The sequence below is a fragment of the Benincasa hispida genome, chromosome 6, assembly GCF_009727055.1.
Source record: "Benincasa hispida cultivar B227 chromosome 6, ASM972705v1, whole genome shotgun sequence".
NCBI classification, from domain to species: domain Eukaryota; kingdom Viridiplantae; phylum Streptophyta; class Magnoliopsida; order Cucurbitales; family Cucurbitaceae; genus Benincasa; species Benincasa hispida.
Window position 1 is genome coordinate 18,253,509 of NC_052354.1, and position 26,002 is coordinate 18,279,510.

The 26,002-nt window shown below is 33.4% G+C and overlaps 1 protein-coding gene across 4 annotated transcripts; it reads left to right on the forward strand.

The window, feature by feature from the left end:
- Window positions 1-10,973: 10,973 nt before the first annotated feature.
- LOC120079500 (WAT1-related protein At1g68170-like) lies at window positions 10,974-22,621 on the forward strand. 4 transcript variants are annotated; one of them, XM_039033705.1, is made up of 8 exons: window positions 10,974-11,222; window positions 12,128-12,190; window positions 14,191-14,307; window positions 15,449-15,710; window positions 17,399-17,557; window positions 18,753-18,904; window positions 20,907-20,997; window positions 21,504-22,621. In XM_039033705.1, exons 1-7 carry the CDS (start codon window positions 11,044-11,046, stop codon window positions 20,992-20,994), a joined length of 1,020 nt encoding a protein of 339 aa, XP_038889633.1. In that variant the 5' UTR covers window positions 10,974-11,043; the 3' UTR covers window positions 20,995-20,997; window positions 21,504-22,621. The 4 variants fall into 4 exon arrangements, with proteins under 4 accessions (XP_038889633.1, XP_038889634.1, XP_038889632.1 ...); XM_039033706.1 differs by having other exon boundaries at window positions 21,565-22,620; XM_039033704.1 differs by lacking the exons at window positions 20,907-20,997; window positions 21,504-22,621 and adding an exon at window positions 19,015-19,394.
- The last annotated feature ends 3,381 nt before the right edge of the window (window positions 22,622-26,002 follow it).

Sequence of the window (26,002 nt, forward strand, 5' to 3'; positions counted from 1 at the left end):
TGGCAATTTTGCACGATTCTTTATCTGATCTCCTATATAGGATAAGGTCGCTTTAGTCTCTTGTCCTAATCTGCTTTTTCCCTATGGTGCGTACATTAGGGCGGGACTCTAGGGTCGAAAACGAGGGGTTATACTTACGCAGAATTGTTAAAGTTTAACAGTTCTGAACCGAATGAATGGTGACTATTAGGTGTAGTTACAATAGTTGTTTCTGCCTAATGGTTGAAGTGTCTCATCCCCACTAGTAACGTTTGTCCTGCCTCTCTGGGGCATTAATACGAAATAGAAGTCTTTTCACTTAGGGAACTCGGAAACTATTTTGCTAAAACTAAAATTGGTGTTAAAATGTGGTATTGTATAGACTTATTAAGTTTGTTCATTTTTCAGCAACGTAATTATGGCTACTGCCACTTTAGCTCTACTTAGCACCGATAAACTGATTGGTGAGAATTACGCTAGTTGGAAAAACACGATCACAACCATATTAATGATCAATGATCTCATGTTCGTCCTTATGAAGGAGTGTCCTTCTATTCCACCTCCTAACGTCGCTCGAAATGTTCGAGAGGCCTATGAGCATTGAACACAGGCGAACGAGAAGGCCGGAGCCTATATCTTGGCCAGTCTTAATGACGTTTTGGCCAAGAAGCATGAGTCTACGATCTCAGCGTTTGAGATCATGGAGTCCCTATGGGGAATGTTCGAACAATCGTCTAGACAGCTCAAGCACGAGGCTCTTAAATGCATTTTCAACTCTAAAATGGAGAAAGGCACCTCTATTCAAGAACATGTGCTTAACATGATGGTCCACTTCAATGTGGCAGAGATGAATAGGTCTCGGATCGATGAGGGTAGCAAGGTTAGCATTATCCTGCATTCGTTGTCAGATAGCTTCCTGTAATTTATCAGCAATACGATTCTGAACAAAGTGGACTATACCCTTACAACTCTCTTCAACGAGTTGCAGACATTCCAATCCTTACTGAAAAGTAAGGAGAAGGGAGGTGGGGCAAATATTGCTTCATCTTCAAAGACATTCCATAAAGGTTCTACCTCAGGAACGAAGTCTGCACCTTCTACTTCTAACACTACCAAGTTGAAGAAGAAGAAAGGTGGTAAAGGGAAGGGGAAGACACCTGCTAACCCACAACCTGTCACCCAGCGAGGTAGGCGTCCAACGTCGGTTGACAAGGAAAAGTGTTTCCACTACACCCAAGATGGGCACTGGAAGAGGAATTGTCCTCGCTGGTTAAAGGAGAAGAAGACGACCAAGGCTAATACAAAACAAGGTAAATATGATTTACTAGTTTTGGAAACTTGTTTAGTGGAGAATGATGATTTTTCCTGGATTATTGACTATGGGGCCACTAATCATGTTTGTTTTTCTTTTCAGGGGATTAGATCCTGGCAGCAGCTGGAGGCTGGTGAGATGACAATGCGAGTAGGCACCGGGCACGTCGTCTCAGATGTGGTAGTGAGAGGAGTCTAGTTGACTTTACAGAAGAAATTTCTCATTTTAGATAATGTTTATGTAGTTCCTGAGTTGAAAAGGAACTTAATTTCTGTAAAGTGTCTGATACAGTGTAAATATACTCTTAATTTTCAATTGAATAAAGTGTTTATTCATAAAGATGGAGTTGAAATCTGTTCAGCATATTTGGAAAATAACTTGTATGTGTGAAGACCGTTAGCAACGAGTTACCTCCATAACATAGAGATGTTTAAAACTATCATAACTCAAAATAAACGACAAAAAATTTCTCTTAAGGAAAATGCCCAACTTTAGCACCTTCGATTAGGCACATCAATCTCAATATGATTGAGAGGTTGCTGAAGAATGGACTTCTAAGCAAGTTAGAGGAAATTTTTTTACTGGTGTGCGAATCTTGCCTTGAGGGCAAGATGACCAAAAGAGCCTCTAGATTTAGTGCATTCTGGCCTCTGTGGTCCGATGAATGTGCGAGTCAGGAGAGCCTATGAGTATTTCATCACTTTTACTAATGATTACTCTAGATATGGGTATGTTTATTTGATGTAATGGAATTCTGGATCCTTTGAAAAGTTCCAAGAGTTAAAGGCTGAAGTTGAAAATGCATTGGATAGACGGATTAAGACACTTCAATTGGATCGAGATGGAGAGTTTTTGGATTCGGGGTTCTAGAACTATTTGATCGTTTTCCATCTCTCAACACCGGGTACTCCTCAGTAGAATGGTGTAGCGGAGAGGAGAAACATAACCTTGTTGGACATGGTTCGGTCGATGATGAGTTACGCTTCCTTACCAGACTCGTTTTGGGGTTTTGTAGTGGAGACTGTAGTGTATATACTCAATTGTGTTCCTTCCAAGAGTGTTGCGAGAACACCTCTGGATTTGTGGAATGGGCGTAAAGCTAGTTTGTGTCACTTCTGCATATGGGATTACCTAGCACATGTGCTTGAGGCTAATCCAAAGAAATTGGAACGGTTGAGGTTGTGCCTTTTTGTAGGCTACCCAAAGGTACATGAGAGGGTTATTTTTATGATCCTACGGAAAACAAAGTTTTTATGTCTACGAACGTTACCTTCCTAGAGGAAGATCATATTAGGAAGCACAGTCCACGTAGTAAGATCGTGTTACGTAAGCTTTCTAATGAAACTACTGAAACTTCAACAAGAGTTGTTGAAGGGCATATTTCATCAGGAAGAGTTGTTAATGATAGTTCATCTGGTAGGTCGGTTCCATCTCAAGACTTGAAGGAAGCTCGACGCAGTGGGAGGATTACGAACCCACTTGTTCGCTATCTAGATGAGAAGGTGCAAACCTTCAAGGCTCAACTTATGGCAAAGGGTTATGCCCAAGTGGAGAGAGTCGACTATGAGGAGACTTTCTTGCTTGTTGCCATGTTGAAGTCAATCCACATCCTCCTGTCCATTGCCACTTATTATAATTATGAGATTTAGCAAATGAACGTCAAGACTGTCTTTCTGAATGGTAATCTTGAGGAGACCATTTATATGATGCAGCTCGAGGGATTCATAACCCAAGGTCAAGAGCAAAAAGTTTGCAAATTGAATCGGTCCATTTATGAACTGAAACAGGCATCTCGATCTTGGAACATTCGGTTTGATACTGCAATCAAATCGTACAACTTTGACCAAAACGTTGATGAGCTTTGTATCTACAAGAAAATCATCAACAGTTCAGTAGTTTTCCTAGTGTTGTATGTAGACAATATCCTACTCATTGGAAATGATGTAGGACTACTGACTGCAGTTAAGAATTGGCTAGCGACCCAATTCCAAATGAAAGATTTGGGAGAGGCTCAGTTTTTTCTTGGTATACAGATCTTTCGGGATCGAAAGAACAAAGTGCTAACGTTGTCTCAGGCATCGTACATTGACAAGATGTTGCTCAAGTACTCGATGCAGAACTCCAAAAGGGGCCTACTGCCGTTCAGGCACGGAGTTACTTTGTCTATGAAAATGTGTCTTAAGATGCCTCAAGTGGTTGAGAAGATGAGACAGGTCCCATATGCATTTGTCGTTGGCAGTTTGATGTATGCAATGCTCTGTACTAGACCAGACATCTGCTATGCTGTGGGAATAGTCAGTAGGTAAGTCTAATCTAGGATAGGATCATTGGACCACAGTCAAGAACATCCTCAAGTATTGGAGAACGAGGGACTACATGCTCGTGTATGGAACTAGGGATTTGATCCTTACTGGATACACAGATTCTGGCATTCAGACTGATAAGAATTCTTGGAAATTAACTTTAGGGTCAATTTTCACTCTTAACGGAGGAGTAGCAGTGTGGTGAAGCACTAAGCAGGGGTGCATCGCCGACTCCACAATGGAGGCCGAGTATGTAGCGGCTTGTGAAGTTGCTAAGGAGGCCGTTTGGCTCAGAAAGTTTGTGACAGATCTGGAAGTTGTTTCAGACGTGTCTAGGTCCATCACTCTCTATTATGACAATAGTGGTGCTGTGGTGAACTCCAGGGAGTCCAGAAGTCACAAGCGCGACAAACATATAGAGTGGAAGTATCATCTTTTCAACGAGATAGTGCATCGAGGGGACATAATAGTCACGAAGATCATTTTGGAGCACAACATTGCTAACCCATTTACGAAGGCTCTCACGACTATAGTTTTTTAAGGTCACCTTCAGAGCAAGGGTCTACGAGACCGGCCGCGGCTGGACTAGGGCAATAGGGAGATTTATGTATTGGGCCTTAGTGCCCTAGTTTATTGTTTTGTACTAGTTGTTTTGTACAGCTCACTAACTTTAGGACAAGTGGGAGATTGTTGGGGATGATGTCTTAAACTCTCGTCGGGTTCTTAGTTTGTAAACAATGTATTGAACAAACACTTGTGATGTAATAATATATGATATTTTCTTCACTATTGTATATGGAACATTGGATGTTTTAATTACTTTACCACAAACCAATAAACTAAAATCCCTGGTTTTCGTTGTAACTTAAGCATGTATGTGGAGACATACAGGTAGATCATGCGTTAAGTGATAACCAAAATGATCTATTGTATATGGATATAGGAGGGAAACCTTATCCTGGTAATGCTACGGATGCAGTCTGCTTTGTAGAATAGTTACAAATATCATGACTTGCTATAGATGGTCTAATTCCGATCATTCATATGGAGACATGCGAGCAGGGGTGTCCTATACAAAGGAGTTTGTATAAGACCGAACCACGAAGTGTTATAGTCTCGTTATATAACGCCGTTCATGACAGGGACTTCACTTTACTAGGATGACTATAGGTAGCATGACCTCAATCTTAAGTGAGTTGGGAACTCCTGCCTTTGAGGGCGGTTCTTTGATTTTCATGGGTGCGAGTGGCTAGATTGCCGACTCAAACCTACCACTTTGGGATTCGTCTGATTTTGGAGCTGGAAACTCAACTACATAAGATAGAATTCACTCCTTCCCCGAAGCAGGGGTAAGTAGAATTAAGGTGGCTCCCTTAAAGGTGATTCAGTTGAATGATTGACCACACACCTTTCATGGCTTAAGTTGTCCACATCATAGTAGACATGTTGTATTTTCATTAGAGGAATCAATGGACATTAAGATTATGATAACTACAAGAGAAAAATATAAAAATTAGAATTATATTAGAGATCTATTCATGGGTAATACTATTGATGGTTCATATCTCAATGACAACAAATATATTTGTGGTAAAGAGTTACTATCTGTCCTTATAGTGAAATTGTCCTTGTCAGTAACGGATGTGATTATCTGCTAAAGAGTTAGTTCAGCATTCATTATCGTTGACTCAGCATAAGTCGCATAGTCCCCTCGGTTTAGCTCCATGGATTCAAGTTAAAAATCAGTTTTTGTCAATTTTAAGTGTTCAAAATGACAAGAGAGTATCGATATATATAGATATTATGAACTGTGTAATTATATATTGTTATGGTTGACATGATGTATGAGATACATTAATTGGAGGAAAATGATATAAATAAGATTATATCTATTGGAGGAGAAAAACGACGGATTCTTTTTATATGTTGCATATGATGTGATATTAAACTATAGGTTATAAATATAATATGATTATATTTATTTTTTAATTAAACAATTATGAGATAATTGTTGGCAATTTTTTCTCTATAACCGAATGAGATAGTGGGAGGTTGCAATCAGTTTTCGTAACTGAAGGATAAAATGAAAATGGTTTTCATTTTGCAAAATATCAGATAATCGCTTCATGTTTGAGTACTCTGCCTATCGCCTAGCAAATGAAAGCATAGACGATAGCTCAAAGTTTAATAAACGATCGTGTACACACGCGCTTTTCCTAAATGATCGCATAGTCTTACCTAAACATTCATCTAGCTTTTTCTAAGCGACTGCGCACCCGAGTGATTTATAAATGATCGTCTAAATGATCAGCCCCTTTTTACTACACGATCGTGCACCTTTTACTAAACGATCAAGTAGTCTTCTATACTATAGACTTCAGATATCTCTTACTTGCTTGGTCGAGGTAAACGATTGGTGTTTCCTCCTCCCCTTTACCAAATCTAATAGAGCCCACACCTCCTGGATTTTCACTCCGAGATTACCGAGGTTTTCGAGTGGTTGTGTCTTTATTTCTGCCTGTTCGTGAGAAGTTCATTTGGTGGTAGACGACAGCGAGATTCGGTGCACAATAGCATTGACTATCTCAACGACAACGAGAGTTACTGGCTTGATGAGAGCGAGATTTAAAGAGAAGAAGGATTCTTCAACTGGTATGTCTCTTGTCCCTTTGTTGTTTAAGTTTCTAAGCATGTCGTAATTTTTTGTTAAATGCATAACTTGTATGTTTGTTAGTGAATGCGGTATTTCTATCACAATTAGTTTGGAACGATCTTGCTTCCACTCAGAGGTACTCTTTGATAAGAGTTCCATCATGAACATCCATCGCTCTAATTCCCAACATCAAACCATGGTCAGAAGAGACCCCTACTTCGATCTCTTCATACTAAATTGTGGCCAGGAGAGACCTCTACGTCGATCTCTTTATTGACCGACCTATGTGCATGTGGTGTTTAGTGAGTACTATTAAAACCTTAGGTACATTTACTCGAATACCTTCCTTACCTTCAGTATCTGGCTCACTTAAGCTATTGAGTTCTCAAAGAGTATTAACAAAAATAGTTTTTAAATATAGCATAGAAATCTCTTTAGGATACATTCCCTACCTTCAGTATCCATTTTCATTGTGTTTAGAAATACCAACGCATATACTTCGACAACCTTAGGTATTTAAAACATAGTACATCAAGCTTCATTAAACATTAGCTTTAACCCTAACGCATGCTTCAAACTTTTTAAAACAAGTTAGCTTAAATCATGTTAAACTAGCTTGTAAAAACATTAGCATACGTTAGACATGAAAAACATACTTGAAAAACTCATACATTAGTAAACATCATGTGTTGGTCATGCTTTCAATCATAGAAATAAGTTGCTTGAAATCACATAAAAGCTTAGCATGAGAATAATGTTGCAAAGCATAAACTTTATCATTTAGAAACATTAGTCACTCACACTTGTCCCAACCCTTAATGGTTTATAGACTTCTTCTAGCTCTTCTCAGCCTTAAATTTTTTAGCTCCAAACTCGATCCCTACAGCTTTTTATCCTTCGAACATCATACCCTGTCAAAATTACTCGAATTCCAGACCAGTCGTTTCTTCCTACAATTTTACCTATTTCCCTTCACATTTAGCTCTGACATCCTTCAAAAAACTATTAAGAAATGAGTTAACTTACTAACCTCAAATTTTCAGCTCAAAATTTCTTGTGGTTTAGTCAGGAGCTTTTGATCTTTGAGCTACTTGCTTATCCTTCCGAAACAGTTGCCTGCTTGTTCAACAATTTCCAGATTCAATTTCCAGAGCAAATAACTCGAATTTCAGACTTCATCATAAGAAATTTCCTTCTACAAAGTTGTTTAGAATCGAGTTAGCAATATCTTAAAATTTCAGCTTGAAATTTCTCATGGTTTGGTCAGGAGCTTCTGATCTTTGAGCTACTTGCTTATCCTTCCCAAGCAGCTGCCATCTTATTCAACAATTTCCAGATTCAACTTCCAGAGCAAATAACTTGAATTCCAGACTTCATCTTAAGAAATTTCCTTCTATAAAGTTGTTTAGAATCGAGTTAGCAATCTTACCTTAAAATCAGCTTGAAATACTTCATGGTTTGGTATAGAGCTTCAGATCTGCATTGTTGGCACTGATGCACCCGAGACTGGACCTTCCGGCAGATTCTTCACTTTCTGGCATTTTTCCTTCATGATCTCTCTCTGGTCATCCAACCTCTAAAACTAGACTTCCTCAGCTTTCCAATGACACCAAAACTCTCAGATAGCAAGAGGAAAGTGTCCAAAACAAGCATTAGAATTTCTCTCTTCCTTTTATACCACCAACTGCCCTTACTGCATGAAATCTTAAGTTGCAACTTCCCCCGCTAATGGATTTTAAGGCACAAGATAAGCTAGTTGTTAGGTTAAATGGTGCTTAAGGTACTAACCCAACCTTAACTCCCTCATTAGCGCTTTACTTCAGCTTGTCATGCCTAGTCGCAACATCACCATTGCTAACGCCCAACTCATCACCTAAAGCTTCTCACATGGCCAACACTTAGACAATTTTAACTCGTCTAAATTTTCTAATGCCAAATTCATCACCTAAGCCTTCTTTCACACCAAGGCTTCCTTCAAGCTTTCATACTCAACCAAAATTTATACTCCTTTAACCACACATACTTCACACGAGGCCTACCAGAACTCAAGTTTCCTTTTTCACATTCTTCTTTCCTTGTTTCCTACATTATGCCATAATTTCACCTATCGCTTACTTAGCATTATAATCACATAACTATCATACTTAGGTAGGAAAAATAGGATTGGGGGTTTACATCGAACCTTTAACTTCTATGGATGAAAGTCATCAAACCTTGGGGTTCTTCTCAATACAACTAAGGAAACTGTCTTTTTGCATGGCATTCATTATAAATGTCATCTGGCTAAACTGAACTTTTATGTCCTGGATAACTTTCCCATGGCTCATTATAGTACTCTCCAAGAAGTTTGTCCAACTCCTTGACTCCTTAATAAATTTTCCAAATAATTCCTCTACAGATGGTTTCTTCTGAGTATGTGGTTAAGAAGCAGAAAAATCTAAAGGGACCTGCAAAACATTTTTGGTATTACCATATGAAATGTTCTCATGATTACGCAAACCTGGATGATAGCAGGTACGTTGGTGTGTCTGATATGAGGAAAACTAAGAAGACTAGTGTGATCCTTGGAATTGATTAGTCTGATGCACATAATTGGCCTGTTCAGAGTTTGATATCTCCAACGATGGGTTTGTATTGTAAGTCGCCATCTTAGCAATTTATTGTTGGGTTCCTGTAGACAAATGACTAATTGTATTAATTAAGGAAGCCAATTGTACTTTTAAAGAATTTGCTCCATCGAGTTCATAGATCCCCGCCACTTTAGATGTGGACCATTCTATTGGCCAATTATAAATGGTTGCAATCATATCCTCAAGCAATGCTTGAGCTGCTTCAGCAATCTTAGAGAAGATGGAACCACCTACTGCAGCATCGAATATAGATATCGACGTGTTGGTCAGTTAGTTGTAAAACAACTAGATTTGAAGCCAATCAAGATATACATGCTAGGGACACTTTTTGCAGTAACTTCTTATATCTCTCCCAAACCTCAAACAATTCTTCATCTTCTTTTTTCCTAAATGTTCCAATTTCAGTTCTCAACCTGCTCCTTTTTTATGGTGGAAAGAATTTGTTGAGAAAAGCTTGAGCCAATTCATCCCAAGTGGTTATGCTACCTTGTGTAAGAGATTCTAACCAATCTTTTGCCTTGTCCTGCAAAGAAAACGGAAACAATCTTACATGAATAGTATCGTTAGAGACCCCATTTAATTTTACCGTTATGCAAATCTCCAAGAAATCACAAATATGTTTAAATGGATCTTCATTCGATGTTCCTCTAAATGCACCATCTTGCCATTTAATTAAACTAGGCTTTAATTCAAAATTGGTTGCATTTATCAGAGTCTCAGCATTCCCAGGTTGTGATACAGGACAACCAACTGGAAATAATCTCTTATGGTCCTTGCGTTCACTTGTTTTCCCATAGTTGCAAATTTAACTCTGAAATTTCTCTTGAGTCTTCTTAATATCTGCTCGGTTTTTGGATCAAGAGGCAAAATGTCAAATCGACGATTTGTCGCATACACCGAATACTTCAGACAAATAATAATAAAAACAAAATACAACCTAAATTAAAACTAGCTTTGACAATATTAAACAAAATTCCTATTGTCAATCCCTGACAACGATGCCAAAAACTTGATAACACGCAAGCGTACATATCGCAGTTAGAGTCACGAATGGAGCTTGTGGGTCCCATGACTAAAAAACATCAATTACATGTCTTAATATCTTGTTAATTGTGTGTTCCAGGAGTCCCAGTTACTCTCTTTATACTTATTGATTTTTTTATAATAATTATCTTTATTATTTCCCCCTATAAAATGAATAAAATTGGTATGTGAACTCTTAAAATTGTAGTAGTGTTTAAGCTATAGACTTCCTCACACACTCCTTGGTATATTAGGTGGTGCATGCATCCATCATCTCTGATCACATCACTACTCTTGCCTTTTGGCATGGCCAACCAATAGGCGACACATTTCATCACTACACTTGTCCATGCATGAGGAGTCACATGACCAACGAGTTGTTGTGACACTTGACATTAGATTCTTCCCTATCAAAACATATGGAAAATTATCCTATTCTTTTAAACTTTTACTCTCGAGGGAATCACAAAAATCATTCCTGAAGTACGGTAGTAATTACAATTACATTCTCAAACTTTCAATTGTAAAAATTGAACCGTCAACTTATACAAATGTTAAAATTAGACTTTCAAACTTATATAATTATAAAAAGTGTAACAATTGTACATAAGTTTTAGGGTTCAATTTTTATCATTTTGGGGTCCAACATCTACAACTATCGTAAGTTTGAAGGTCTAGTTTTAACCCTAATATCGATTTGAATGATTAATTTCTACAATTGAAAGTTTGAAGGTATAAATGTAACTACTATCATATTTTGGAGTGGATTTTGTAATTTAAAAAGGGAGAGAGAGAAAGGGAGAGAGAGAATAAAAGGTAATGTCAATAAAAATTGTCATTAGATAGAAGAAAGAGAGAAGAAAAGTAAAAGTAAAAGTAAAAGTAAAAGTAAAGGAGGGTGATATAGAAGGTAAAGGCGGCTCAAGTTGGGGAAAGGAATTGGAAACATATACTGTCAAATGAAAGAGATTTTAGCTTTTGTTGTACGCACATTGAACCAATCAAAGTTGTGTAGATTCTTTCTATACGTGCCAATTACCTCCTTTCTTGTACTATATTTATTACACATAAAATAAAATTGAGAAAGCCAAAAAGATCAAGAAAGATCTTCAAGTCAAAACTCTTGAGGATATACATATTATTATGGTGATGGGGTTAAAAGTTGGAGTTTTGGTGATGATTTTTGTGCAAATCTCGTATGTTTTGATGAACGTAATCTACAAGTTGGCTGTGGAAGATGGGATGAATATGAGGGTTTTGGTTGCTTATCGTGCCATGTTCGCGGCTGCTTTTATGCTTCCTCTTGCTCTTCTTTTCGAAAGGTTTTTTTTTCTCATTATATTTCTTTTAATACAATAATGGTAAGGATGAAGATTGAACCTCCAATAAGATAGAAGACCATGCTAATTACTGTTGAACTTCTCGCAGTCCTACTTGATTAATTAAAGTTCGTCAATACATATAAATCTAGTATTTATCTTAGCATACGCACTAAGGAGAGGTCTTTTAAACGACCATTAGTTAAAGTTGTCCTAATAATTTTCTTTATTTTACACTCATTGAATTATGTAAATATTAATTCAACTTTATATCTTCTCTCGAGCCCAAGATTTTAATTACAAGTTCAACTAATCCACTAAAAGTATGAAGAAGAGAAGATCTAACTATCTCTCAAAAAAAAAATCTAACAAGTAAAGCCATCCACAGATTCATTTAATGGAGAAGAAATAAATAATAAACAATAAAAATATAGCGACTACATCAATTAAGAGTTGTCTAGGCAGTTCATGAAGCCAAACAAAGAACAAATCCTAAAGTACAAAATCATAATGAAAAAAGCAAAAAAGACGAAAGACGAAAGACAAAAGACAAAATCCACATGTCTTGAATTTTGATAATCTTCCAACAAAGAAAAAGAAATTTAGGTGTTACGCTGCACCTATCTTTGTACAACTCACTTAATTTCTCGATCTAAATTATAAATATTTTAAAAAAATTGAATTGTTTTTTATACCATATATCTAATAAAATAGGGTTGCACAGGAATAGGTATGTCCATTTAATCATTGCTACTTAATCTTTGTGGGATATCTGATTTCTTTGTCAAAATTATTAATGTATTAACTAGTTGAGTTGTATACAAAACTATGTCAATAATGTTAATTAGAAGTAAAGATATATCATATTAGAAAATAGTCTGATGCTTAATTATGAATGAAAACTGCAGGAAAAGCCGACCAAAACTTTCGCGGGTGACAATTTATCAAGCATTTCTTTGTGGATTATTAGGGTAAGTTTTCAAATTACACTTCTTATTATGTGTTTTTATTTAACTATTGGATTTTGAGATAATTTTACTAGCTAAATAATATTAACTAGTGAGATAGTTGGCGGGCATAAACATAGTTAAATTGGTTCGGTATGAATTTATATTATTAATGCCGAGATTTGAAGTTTAATCTCTTATCCACATATATTGATAAAAGAAAGGAAAAAAAAAAATACTAATGAGACCGTTCTAGTTATTTGAGTTATTTTACCTTCAACTTGTTTAGAAGGATAGTGAAACTAATGTTTGAGTTAGCTCAACTTTTTATCCTTTGAGAATTGCTTTTGGTAGCATTCTTAGTTTTTTTTTTTTTTTTTTTTAACGAAAAATTGACATGACACCTATTTTTTAATTATTTTTTCATAAAAAATTTAATAAAATATAAGTTTGTTTTCAAATAACAGTTTATATCTCTTTCCCTCTTGTTCTCATTCCCTATTCTTCTCCTTCATCTCCTTCTTGAATTTTCTTTTGTATGGACAACTTAAATTTCACACGAAAATGTCGATTGACTCGAATATTGAGACTAACCTTTGATGAGTCACAAACTACTTGCGAATGAGTGAATAATCCCCAATATTCCTTTGCATTTATCTAGTTATGCATCACGAGTTGATTTAGATCTCGAAGTGACTGAACAGAGTATCATGATTCGTCTAAAGAACTTTTCAAATATGTTCATTCTTTTGTGTTATTTTGATTGGTCTCTGTATCTTTTTTCTCTATCGTCACGATGTGTAATGAAAGTCGTGATGGTGTTGTGCTTAAAACCATTGTGAGATCAATGGCAAGATAAAGTCATTAGAATATGTAAAACACGCATTAAAAGTTTGTTGTGATTCATGATATAACATGAAGAATAAGATACTAAAAATTTGCTATAGAAAACCATATTTTTCAATAGCAATTCGATAATAACACTGGAATACAAGCATATTCCAAATGATCTAGGGTTCTTATTCTTGGTTTTTCTCGTTTAATATGGTGGTTGGGGAAGAATTGGAAAGAGAGAAGAAAGAATAAAAGAAAGAAAACTATGTGTTTGGGAGTGATTCTAAAATGGTCAAAATCATTTTAAAAAAATATTTTTAATAATACAAAATCAATTTAATAGTATGAAAATTGCGTTTAATGAAACATTGAATTGATTTTGAGTAATTAAAAATATATTTGGGGTGATTTTAAATATGAAAAAAAAATAGGTTAATTATAATCATATCAAAATCACTCCAAAATAGTTCTCGGCTGATATTGAGGAGTAAGAAGAAGTTGAGTAAAGAAGAGAGAGTAATGAAGTTTTTCTTAAAAAAAAAAAAAAAAAAAAAAAAAAACCTCTTTGGCGAAATCCTATTCTTCAACATAAAAGAGTTCTTTCCCGTCTGGAAAAAGAGCTTAATGAAGAGCTTACTTTCATACTCAAGGGATGAGACTGTCCTTCTGATACTAAATCTGATACTCTTGAATCCGTAAGTCTTGTTGCTGCTCTGTTCTCCGGAGCTGACTCGCACACACTCCCTTTAAAAAAAAATCAATACACCAAGCACTACGCTTAGATTTATTGGATTTGTTGTTAAAATATCAGTATTAAATCCGAAAGAAGGATATTTTGTAAAAAAAATCATATTCTATATTTTGAAAGCATACATATTTTTTTTATTCTAAAATAATGTTATGGTGTCTACTACTGTTACATAATTAATAGATAATTGGAGGGTGGATCAAAGGTGCTACCAAATTAATGTCGAGTTTGAAAACTATATATGGAACCTAAATACAACCTAATCTAAATCTTAGAGACCAAAAGTATAACTTTTTTTTTTTCTTGTCGTCTTTATTTTTTGATACTTCTTTATATATCCTACCATGATTTGGATATAAATAAAACAACCCTATATAATTCAACGATAATTTACATGTCATTACTTTTGAGATGTTATCAACTCAAAGTTAATTATATACAGGGTAACACTTGCACAAAACTTATACATTGAAGGCCTAGCTTTGACCTCTACAACATTCGCTGTAGCTGTGACCAATCTCAATCCTGCATTTACATTCATCCTTGCAGTTTGTTTTCGGTAATCCATTTTTTCTTTAGTTTCCAAATGTGGTCTCGTTTTTTCCCTTTTAATTTACCCTATGAGACATATAATTAGATCATCAAACTTTAGAAAATTTTCATAATAAAAATGTGTTTGGTTAGTTGATTTGAACACAAAATTTTGAATACAAAAAAAATTATGAAATAGAAAAAAATTATTGTAATCTATCTTAATTAATAACATTATTTGGAGATATAAACGATAGCATGTTTAAAAATTAGATATTAGAAGATTGTTGAAAGATTGTTCAATGGTATATTTTCATAAACAATAAAATATTGTAATGCTAACTAAATAAACAAATCTCAAATATTATTAATAAAGTTTTAAATTACAAGTTTATAAATGAAATTGCATGTTTATGTATAATAAATGCTTAAATCATCAAAATACGTTTAATGGATCCTAATGACTTTTAAAATTATCAAATAGGTCGTCCTTCAACATTCACTTTTCTACAAAATTTATGTAAAAATCTATTAGATATAAACTTTAAATTTTGTGTCCACTACGTTAATTAATGAGTTTTTCAAAAGAAAAAGTTAAATAAGTGAATGATATATTAGAAACAAAATTAAAAATTAAATAACTTATTTTTTCATAAAATTGAAAGTTATTAGAAAACTTTAAATTGAAGTAGGTATTAGAAATAAACTAAGGAATATTTGGACCACCAACTTTAAAAGTTGATAGAATTAGCTATTATACCTCACCCTGTATTTTTGGGTTCCAATTATAATACTTGATTTTTCCTATTATTATGACTTACAATTAGCTAAAAATATTACTATTTCAAATCTTTATTTATTACCATCTTTATTATTTGTCACCATATTTAATATTCAGATTAAAAATGGTATATATCCTCAACACAGACTATTTTAATTCATATTAAAATAGTCAGTACCTCAAACAAAGACTACCGTAACTCACTAAATATTATAGGAAAATTATTTCAAATATTTACCAGATATAGAAAATTTAAATTTTAATAAGTGTCTAGCGTTAATTATTAATAATTCTAAAATTTTGTCATATTTTATAAATATTTGGATTTATTTTTCTATATTTAAAAATCGTGTGATGTATGTACTTATTAAATGTACGTTGGGAATAGGGTTGAGAAATTGAGGGTGGGAACGATGGGAGGGAAGGCGAAGGTTGTGGGGACAGTGGTGGGGATTGGTGGGGCCATGATTTCTACATTTTACCAAGGCATTCAAATTCAGATCCCCACCACACATTTCAACGTATTGCATCACAACCCGGCCCCACAAGTACACGTGGCATCATCTTACGACTCCTTCACCCGACGCCTCTTGGGCTCCATCTTTGCTCTTGCCAGTTGTGCGGCTTACGCACTCTGGTTGATAGCCCAGGTTAATTACTCCAAATTTTGTATCGTATTTCACAACATTCCTTCAATATTACTTTCGGTTTAAGGTTTCGCTCAAATATGTTGTTAATACCTCTTCAAATTTTAATATGAAAAATTATTTCAAATGATAAAACCGTTGAAAATATTTATAGGATATAATAAATTTTTGAATTATCAATGATAGATGTTCTGATAGACTTCAGGACTATTTGAGGCTCAACATGAGATGGTATATCCTCACATCCTATATCTTCTTAGTGTTTGGAGATCTATTATCCTATCTCACCGATTTTAATTATTTGTGGGCCCATTTTCGGAATGTGTTTCGTATCTTACTGTTATATTTCTTCAGTGTATCATATGCTTGAACATACTTGATCATACTCGATCAGAACTCCCCAGACATCAGAATTTCCTACATCCTATATCATCTCAGCGTCCCAAATAGCCCCGTTCCCACATTCTATATCATCTCAGTGCCCCAAACAGTCCCGTTATCCATGTCTATCAGTGTCTACGTTTATCATCGATAGTTCTAAAACTTTGCTATATTTTGGTTCATTTTTCTATATTTGGAAACGTCTAGCCTTTTTAATAATGTCAATTAGACAAACTATTTAATTTTATGATTAATAAATCTATTAATTTTAGATAACTTAGGTTTTGTTTGATAATAATTTTATTTTTAGTTGCTTATTTTTGAAAATTAAGCTTATTAACACTAATTTTACCTCTAAATTTTTTACTTAACTACTTTTTACCAATAGTTTAACCAAGCCAAATTTTGAAAACTACAAAAAAGAGTTTTAAAAAAAGGTCGTTTTCAAATATAGAAAAATGAACCAAAATATTTACAAAATATAGAAAAATTTTAGAATTATCAATGATAGATGTTGATAGACACTGATAGACTTCTATCAGTGACATTGATAAACACTGATAGATATCATTGATAGTTCTAAAATTTTGCTCTATCTTGTAAATATTTTCAACAGTTTTACAATTTGAAATAATTTTTCTTTTAAAAACTTTTTTGTTTTTGAAATATGGCTAAAAATTCAACCATTAAGAAAGATGTAAATCATTGTAAGAATCGGAGGAAATAGACTTAATTTTCAAAAACCAAAAAAATGAAAAATGAAATAGTTACCAAATGGACGTTTGATAATATCAATTTGGTTTTCGTGTTTTGAGATTTATTTCATTTTAGTTCGTGTATTTTCAAATATTTAAATGTAGCACTCTATTTTCAATAAGTCTTCCAATTAGTTCCCTACAATTAGTTTAGGAATAAAAATTATGGCCAAGACAACACTTCAATGAACATTTGCCATGTGGCAATTTAAAAAAAATATATTTATTTTTATTTTTTAATTATGCAAGAAAAATGGAATGCATAGGAAGTTGCATCTATACATTGCGTATTAGTTTATGGTTAATTTTTTAAAAGGAAAAAAATTCTCTATCGACATTCTTCCAAGTACAATACTTTTGACATGTTAATGAAATTTGTTGTAATTATTTTATAAAGTTAGATAAAAATGAACTTCAAACTATCGATGATAGCTAATTATAGATTTATTAAAGTACGAGGACTAAAATAAAAAAAATGAAAAAAAAAGAAAAAAAAAGAAGAAGAATGAGAAGAAACAGAAGGGGATTAAAGTGAGGTTGGTAATATAAATGCAGGGAAAAATGAACGAGTCATACCCATACTATTACTCAAGCACTGCTTTGATGACGGTCATGGGGTTTCTTCAGTCGCTTCTTCTTGCAATCTGCACTGTTAGGGATTGGAATCAATGGAGGCTGGGCTTCAACATTAGGCTTCTTTCTGCTGCTTATTCGGTATCCCTGCACTTCGTTTCTAAGATATGGATTTATAATTAATCTTAAAAAACTACTTTTGGTTGCTCACTTCCTATTAAAAATAGTTTAAGTTTTACGTTGGGTTAGCTCTATCAGAAAGTCATTTAGAAACATTCTTAACCTCTTTTTTCTCTTCAATTAAATATGTTAGAATCACTTTTAAAAACACGTTAATTTTACGTTTACATTAAAAGCAATATCCTACTGGCTTTTAAATTCTCCTAAAATTCGGTATTATTTTTAATTTTTATATATTTCTCATCTAATCAAATTTTTTTTTCTATGAGTTAAATGTATTATTCTTTTTTATAAAAAAAATATCATATTGATATATATTTTTTTAAGTAAAACTATTTTCCTTAATATTTAAAAATTAATATATAACAAACAAAACTTATCATAGTAAATAATTATTTAAAATTATAAATTACAAAAAAAAAATTAAAGAAAATTGATGATAAGACTATTTTAGTTATGAGAAAAACTTAAAAAAAATAGTTTTTAACAACTTTCTTTGGTTTTTAGAATTTAGATAAAACCATTTAAAACATTGTGTGACATAACAAATATAATTTAAAAAAATAAAAAAATAAAAAACGGAATTATTATAAAATGAGACATGTAGTTTCATAATTTTACATTATTTAGGTTTTCTATACTTTGAAAATAATAAAATTTTGGTAAAAAAAAAAACCCTTTTTTAAGCAAATTGGTCTAAAAGAAAACTTTAATATTTAATGATTTGAGTTTTGTATTTAAAATTTTTCCAGTCCTACAAAATTAAAATAAATTCTTGTGTCAATTTTTATTAGATAACCATTTGATTACTATTTATAATTCCTAAACACCTTTGATCGAATTACTTAATCAATTCATATATATGTATAAAAGAAATTTCATTCAATGTTAACGATATTTTTTAAAATATAGAAATTATATTGTTACAAATTTTGAAATATAATACTAACTTTTCACATGTTAAAAGTTAAAAAATTAAAACATTTTCAAAATTAAAAATTCAGGATACTAGTTTAGAAAAACTTCAAGAACTCAAAACATGTTACATATATGAATTAATTTTAATAAGTACTATATTTATATTTATATTGACATTTACAAAAAAAAAAAAAAAAAAAAAAAAAAAGACTACTCTCTTGTTTCCTCTTTTTGGTAGGGAATTATACCATCAGGAGTAGTGATTGCATTTATATCTTGGTGTCTTACCAAAAGAGGGCCACTATTTGTGTCGATCTTTAACCCGCTTGCAATTGTTGTGATGGCTATAGTTGGTTATTTAATTCTCGATGAAAAATTACATTTGGAAAGGTATGTGCCACATCCTCTCTCGAGCTTACCTCCTCAGGTGTTACAGTAATTTCAACCTTTAAAATCGGAAGTAAATGTTATATATATGTGTGTGTTTCCATTGATGGCAGTATATTAGGGGCAACTTTGATTGTTTGTGGATTGTATATGGTGTTATGGGGTAAGAGTAAAGAGGTGAAGACTACAATAACATCATCTCAAGACCTTCAACAAACAGCCTAATGTTCTCTAACACTTGGAAAGTAGAACATTTACTAGCAAACTTGCTAAATGTATGAGGTCATGTTTTTAAATATTATGTAACTAGTAGGAAAAGTATTATTCCTAATGAGTGGAATTTAAACTCTTTAACATGGCTTTTGTCACGTAGGTTTGACATGTTAAACTTAAGAATGTTAAGCCTCGTTTGACGATCATTTCGTTTTTTGCTTCTAGTTTTTTAAAGTTAAGTCTATTTTCTTTCCATTTCTTACAGTTACAATGATGTGCATCTTTATTAAGTACCATGGTTAAATTTTTAGCCAAATTCCAAATATAAAAACAAGTTTTTAAAAACTATTTTTTTTAGTTTCCAAAACTGGGCTTGGTTTTTCAAATAATTTGTCAAAAGTAGATAACAAAGAAAGAAATTTAGAGGTGAAAAGAGTGTCTATAGACTTAATGTTCAAAAACAAAAAACAAGATCCCTAAATATGGAAATTTGTGTAAAATTAGTTTTGAGGTTTGAAAATTGAAAAATCAAATCCTTGAAATTTCATTAATTTAATTTCGTAACTTGATATCCTGAGATTATCAACAGATAAACATCAAAACCCCATAAAAAATATTCAGGTATTTTTCTCACTGGCGCACGAATACTAAATAACATGCCGAAATTTCTTAATAAAATTCCATTCGCAGTCGATATTGTTTCACTTAGACAAATTAACAATCTTCTCTTCAGGAAACATACCATCTTAGTAAACTCCAGGACTCCACTAATCTTACTATAACGGTTATTTTTTATATTTTTGGAAATCTCCAGGGCTCAATAATATATTAATAATAATAAAACCTATAAAACCACAAATTATTGAATAGGTAGCACTAGAAAATAGTTGTTGCGCATTTGTGTTTGTCCTGATGTATGAGGAAGCTACGTGGATCTATCTCTCTTAGACATAATAGACAATCACATACTTCCACATCAGCTTGATGTGAATTCAACTACTAAACTATTATTTGCCGACAAGAGTGTAGCTCAACTAACATAGTGTTCATATTATCAACCTTGTAGTTTGAGGTTCGATTCCCCCACTCCACACTTAAAGCTAGCTAATTCACAAGACAAGACAAAAAAAATTTTGGGCCCAAATTTATGTATAATATTAATTCAATGATTCAAGAAGGGATTGGAGTGGAAGATGACACGAAAAAAGTCTTATAGTTTGGAAGTTGGTATGGAGGACAAGAAAAATTTGTAAATTTTATGAAGAAAATACTGTCAAAATGCATTGCATTAAAATTCGTGATGTCCAACCTTGTAAAATGTGTACATCAAGATTTTCGCCTTCTAGAAGAGAGCTATTTGAGACAATTTGGAGCATTTCAACATTTTTAGTTTTGCATTTTGACTTATTAATCAGTATGTAATTAAGTTTCAAGTTCCTAGTTATTATTTTCTACAATTTGCATTTAATGTGTTTGAATGACTTTTGAGTTCTTGGAACTTTGCACCTTCTTTTGGCCTTTAAAATGGCTTGTTATACTCTTCAAAATTCATATTAATGATATTAAAATCCTTGTGTTTATTCAACCTCTTTGGTGTTATCCTTTTGCTTTCCAAATCTTGCTTTAGATTTGATGTTAAACCAATTCATTAGATTAGTCTTGATCAAGCTAATTATGGACTTGTCTTATATCTAAGAATGACCAAGTTCGATATAAGAGTTATTCATCCTTCCGACTAAGCTCTTAGTTCGAATCATTTGTTAAGTTAGTCTTTTTTGTGTGTGTTTGCAAGGATACTAGAAGGACCTCTAGCTTTGTATTATTCGAGCATTGTGGAATTTAGTATCAAAACATTTGACCAACGTCCTTTGCAAACTTAAGAGGTGAAATATCTTTACTTTATTTCAATTTGTTCTCATTTCATTATTTTTCCTTTCCAGAGCATTTGCTTTCATCATGTAATACAAGTTATATTACAAATTGTCTTGAAATTATCATCAAATTTTCTCTTGGATCATTCAAAAAAACAATAATAAAAAAGAAGAAAAAATAGTAACAAAAGAGAAGAAAACATCAACAATAGAAAAAACATTAGCAAAAGTGTTAAAAAAATCGAAGGCACATGAAAAGTTCTTGTCATTAGATTTTACTTTGATCAAATTTTGAGTTGTGGATCCTAAGGTTTAGTTAATCTAGTCTTAGCTTATGTTGATCATTTGATTCAGTTTTGTCAAACTTTTAATAAGATTGCACCAAAATTTAAGCCAACCTAGACATCTTTGATCTAGTACCAAAAGTCTACCCTTGAGTGATAAACATGAGTGTCCTTGAGTGAAATTTGTGAAAACTGTGGAAAGTTCCCCTTATTACTAACTTCAAAATGTCATAGGGTGAAGAAAGAGTACCACAAGTACAAGAAACTAACATGGCTATTCTTCAAACCGTTCAAGGCATGATGGAAATGACAAGGGAAGATAAGAAAATGAGGGCACAACAACAAAGAGAAGAACGAGTCTACCATGACAGCAACAAAGAGAAGAACAAGTCTTACATGAAGAAGAAGGTATGTTTGATTTAGATTAACAAGAATGAAAAGTTGGAGGAAGAGGAATAAATAATTTTATGAAACCTAGAAGAGGAGAAAGAATTCATGAAGATAGAGACAACGAAGTTAACCTTAAAATCCACCTTTAGTGGAATAGGGAATGCAGAGGCATATTTAGAATGAAAAGGAAGATAGAACTTGTGTTTGATTACAACACATATAGTGAGAATAAGAAGATGAGAGTTGTTATTGCGAATTCACCAAGCATGCTAAAAATTGGTATCAACATCTCAAATCCGAGAGAAGAAGGAAAGAAGAAGATCCAATAGAGACTTGAGAATAACTTAAATAAGCCATGAGAAAGAGGTATGTTCTAACACATTATAAAAGAGATCTAAAAACTAAATTGCAAACTTTGAGGCTGAGAATAAAAAATGTGGCTTAATATTATCAAGAAGACTTTAATGGAAAGAGCAAAAACTCGAGAAGAAGATACTATATCTAGATTTCTTGGAGGTTTGAATCGAGAAATTGCTCATTCTGTTGATAGAAATCCACAACCTTACTTGGAAGAGATGTATCATTATGTAATCAAAATTGAAGATCAATTGAGAGAAGAAAATGAACATTCCAAAAGATATACTTCTAAAGCTCGTACCTTTTCAAATTATAATGCTTGGAACAAAGATCAATCTGTGAATAAGAATGATGAAAAGGGAAGCTTTGATAAGATTTTATTTAATTGAAATTTGAAAATTATTTGGTAGGAGATCGTGAATGTTAAAGAGGCCCACTAATGTTTAGCACAAAATTCTTTTACTATTATTGGTGTTACGACAAGCCCATATCCCACTTAGTTGTTTTAGGTTTTATTCACCTTTGTTATTCAAAGAAAGATTGAGGGCAACTTTTTCCACAGGATTATTGTTTAGATTTTTAGGAGTTTTGTCACCTCGTACTCTATAAACTCAGCACTATTCTTGTATTAAGTATTATAGAAATCTTCAATAAAAAAAATGCAATACAGTGCATAAAGGTTTTCTCTTATTCTTCCATTCTTTGTTGTTACTGAAATCGTATCAAAGCTATAAGGTTTGCGATCAACTTCTTTTCCGTTTTTTTCCCTTCTTGTTTGATGGAGTTGATCAATAGGAGTTCAATAATATTTACGAACCCCTAAAAACCAAAAGGAAATTTATAATACCGAATCTATTCCTATTACTAAAAAAACGTAGGACTAGTAGTAAATCCGGATCGATCTGTAGGGAGGCACGATATTCGTTTCGTTAGGTTAATTTAATAGTTATAGCAGTAAACGTAGGGGTTTGGTGTGGATAAGAATAAGTGTGCAAGAAAAGTAAAGATAAATCGAGTAGATATAATTGAGGATCACAGATACTATCCTTGGGAGTAAATTGGGTTCCTATGCAATTTCCTATCATTAGGCTATTTTGATTTAACTCATATTCGATCATGCTTCGTAGAACAACATGCTTGGCTTGACCTAACTAGTCTCTACAATGGCGGACAACTAACTAAGAGCGAACCATGCAAGCGATCTAAGTAATAATTAAAACTCCAACGAACTCTAATTAATCTAAAAGCAATCAATCCTACAGAATCTTTAGTAGTCATGAAGAATTGTTTACTATTTGCATTAAACCCTAGGTTTCTATTGTGTGGTTGATTAATCGAAAAGCCCAACCTAATCAACAAAGTTTCTTTGAACCTAATTAAATCACACACTCTAAGATTTGAGATTAAACTACAAAAACTAGTGTACAAGATTCAATTATTGCCACTTATCGACCTAAGCTAGATGAAGAATGAAGACATCGCGCTAGCCTAAGATCTTTAGCATACAACATACATTCAAGGTAAAGAGCGTCAATTCAACCAAGAACATACATTAAGAGATTAAAAAGATTCAAAGATGCATAAATCAGAGCATGAAATTAATAGAAAATAGTACTCAAGACTTCTCCATAAACAAAGAAAGAAGAGGGAAAGAGCTCCAATCCATGATTACAACCCAAAAAACCCTAAGCTAATTCTAAGCTAAAATTCTAAACAGTCCCATCCAATCAATCACGCCATTAAATCCTTAGCGGTCAAGAAGAATCAATTAACCTTCGCATTAAGCCTTAGGTTTCTATTGTGTGGTTAATTAGTCAGAAAGCCCAACCTAATTAACCAAGTTTTTTTGAACCTAATTAAATCATGCACTCTAAGATTTGAGATTAGACTACAAAACCTAGCATACAAGATTCAATTATTGCCACTTATCGCCCTAAGCTAGATGAAGAATGAAGACAATGGGCAAGCCTAAGATCCTTAGCATACAACATACATTCAAGGTAAAGAGCGACAATCCAACCAAGAACATACATCAAGAGATTAAAAAGATTCAAAGATGCATAAATTAGAGCATGAAATTAATATAGAATAGTCGTAAAGTATTTACATAGGTTTACTCCCAAGAACAAGAATAGTTACCTTAACTTCTCCATAGACAAAGAAAGAAGAGGGGAGAATTTCAATCCATGATTACAATAAAAAAAAAAAACCCTAAGCTAATCGCAAGCTAAAATGCTAAAAAGATAAAGGAAGAAGAAGGAATTTTAGTCTCTCCTCAGCCTCCATCCAAGTTAGCATCCTATACCCTGAAGAAAATTAGAAGGCGGAGACGAGCAAAGAGAAGAAGACGTCGAGAGGACATTCTTGGACAGCTCGAAAGATTGCCGGGAAGCGCTAAAGAAGGAGAGAGGGCCGATACTTGCGAAAGCAAGGATATTCTTCTGGATAGAGTAGAGTAAAAAGACGATGTAAAAGCCACGGGAAGCAAGACATTGCTACCGACCTTCTTATCCCTACTTTCAATTGTTGTTTTGTATTCTGACTTTATTTATAAAATGGAATCCTCATCTCAACATCTGTTCAATCTCTTCACATTTCGCATGAGTAGCTAAATTTTCGAATGGGTTGAGAAGTACTTAGCTAGTATGACCTAAGATCTTCACTTTATGCGATCATCTTGTCTTATGTATGTGTCGTTTACCCTTTAGAGATACTTGAGAGAGTAGTCTAAAGAAATAACCTAGACTTGAGAGAGTCAAGTTAGAATCTAGGCTTGAGAGAGTCAGATTAGAACCCATAAGCAAGAGATTGAAACTTAGACATAAGTTCTGTTTGCTATTATGCATCGCATATACCCTAGAAATAGGATATGATAGTATGCGGTCACTTTCTGTATGTATGTATCATTCATCATCGCATAGATAAGAATAGTGGCTTAGATATAAGTCCTATCGACATCATCGTATACATCGCATGCGTCCTAAAAATAAGAACTATGACATTTGCATTGAGAGATGACATGTTGTTGTGTGTGTAGCATGATCGCATAACGTGAACGTAACCTTAGGAAGTGTTAGCTAAATCCCTTCTCAACCCGTTCATCGCATACTCATTGTATTCTCAATTTCATCAACTTTTTACTCAAATCCGTTGCATAGGATTTATACTTAAACAACACACCAACCAACTTATTTGTTTTTGTCACTGCAAAGTAATCAAAATTTCCGTCGCATAGTAACTCAGTAGTCCCTGTGTTCGACCCTTGACTTACCAGGAAACCTAGTAAGATTTATACTTGAGTTTTACTAGGAAAACTTGCATGTGCAGCGCATAATTCATCACCGCAATCTCATACTATTATTTCATCACATTTACAATGCATCAATAAACTATAGTTTTAATATTTCATCTCATGAAACATATAAACCATAGTTCTTTTCTATTTCATGGTACTTAATGTAAATTTCATTTACATTAATCCTCCACTTGATGTATCTCATACATCACACCGATCATATCATATATAATCGAATTACCTCTTGTCAATTTGAACATTTCAAATCAACACTAAGAACTGATTCTCAACTTGAATCCATTGAGCTACCAAGGGGACCTTATGGACATGTAGCTCCAAGCTCCAACGGTACGTGAATAACTGACTAAACTCTTTAGTCACGGGATCCACCATCCGTTAACTGTCAAACACTCCACTAAAGACCGACAACTGAACTCTCCTTACTACAGATATATTATGTGTCCATATCAACTAATAAACAGTGCGATAACCCTTCACAGATCGCTCGTAAGTACAATTGGGCTAATAACCGTTATGCCCCTGTAGTTACATCTAACTCCTTAAGTATCACTGGTCCCTCTAATGAACATAAGTCATAATCCTATTGTTGTGCAGATTTTGATGCATATATAAATTTTTTGACTGGTGGAGATGATATGCGATGCATGCAATGCGACACTACTACTTATTA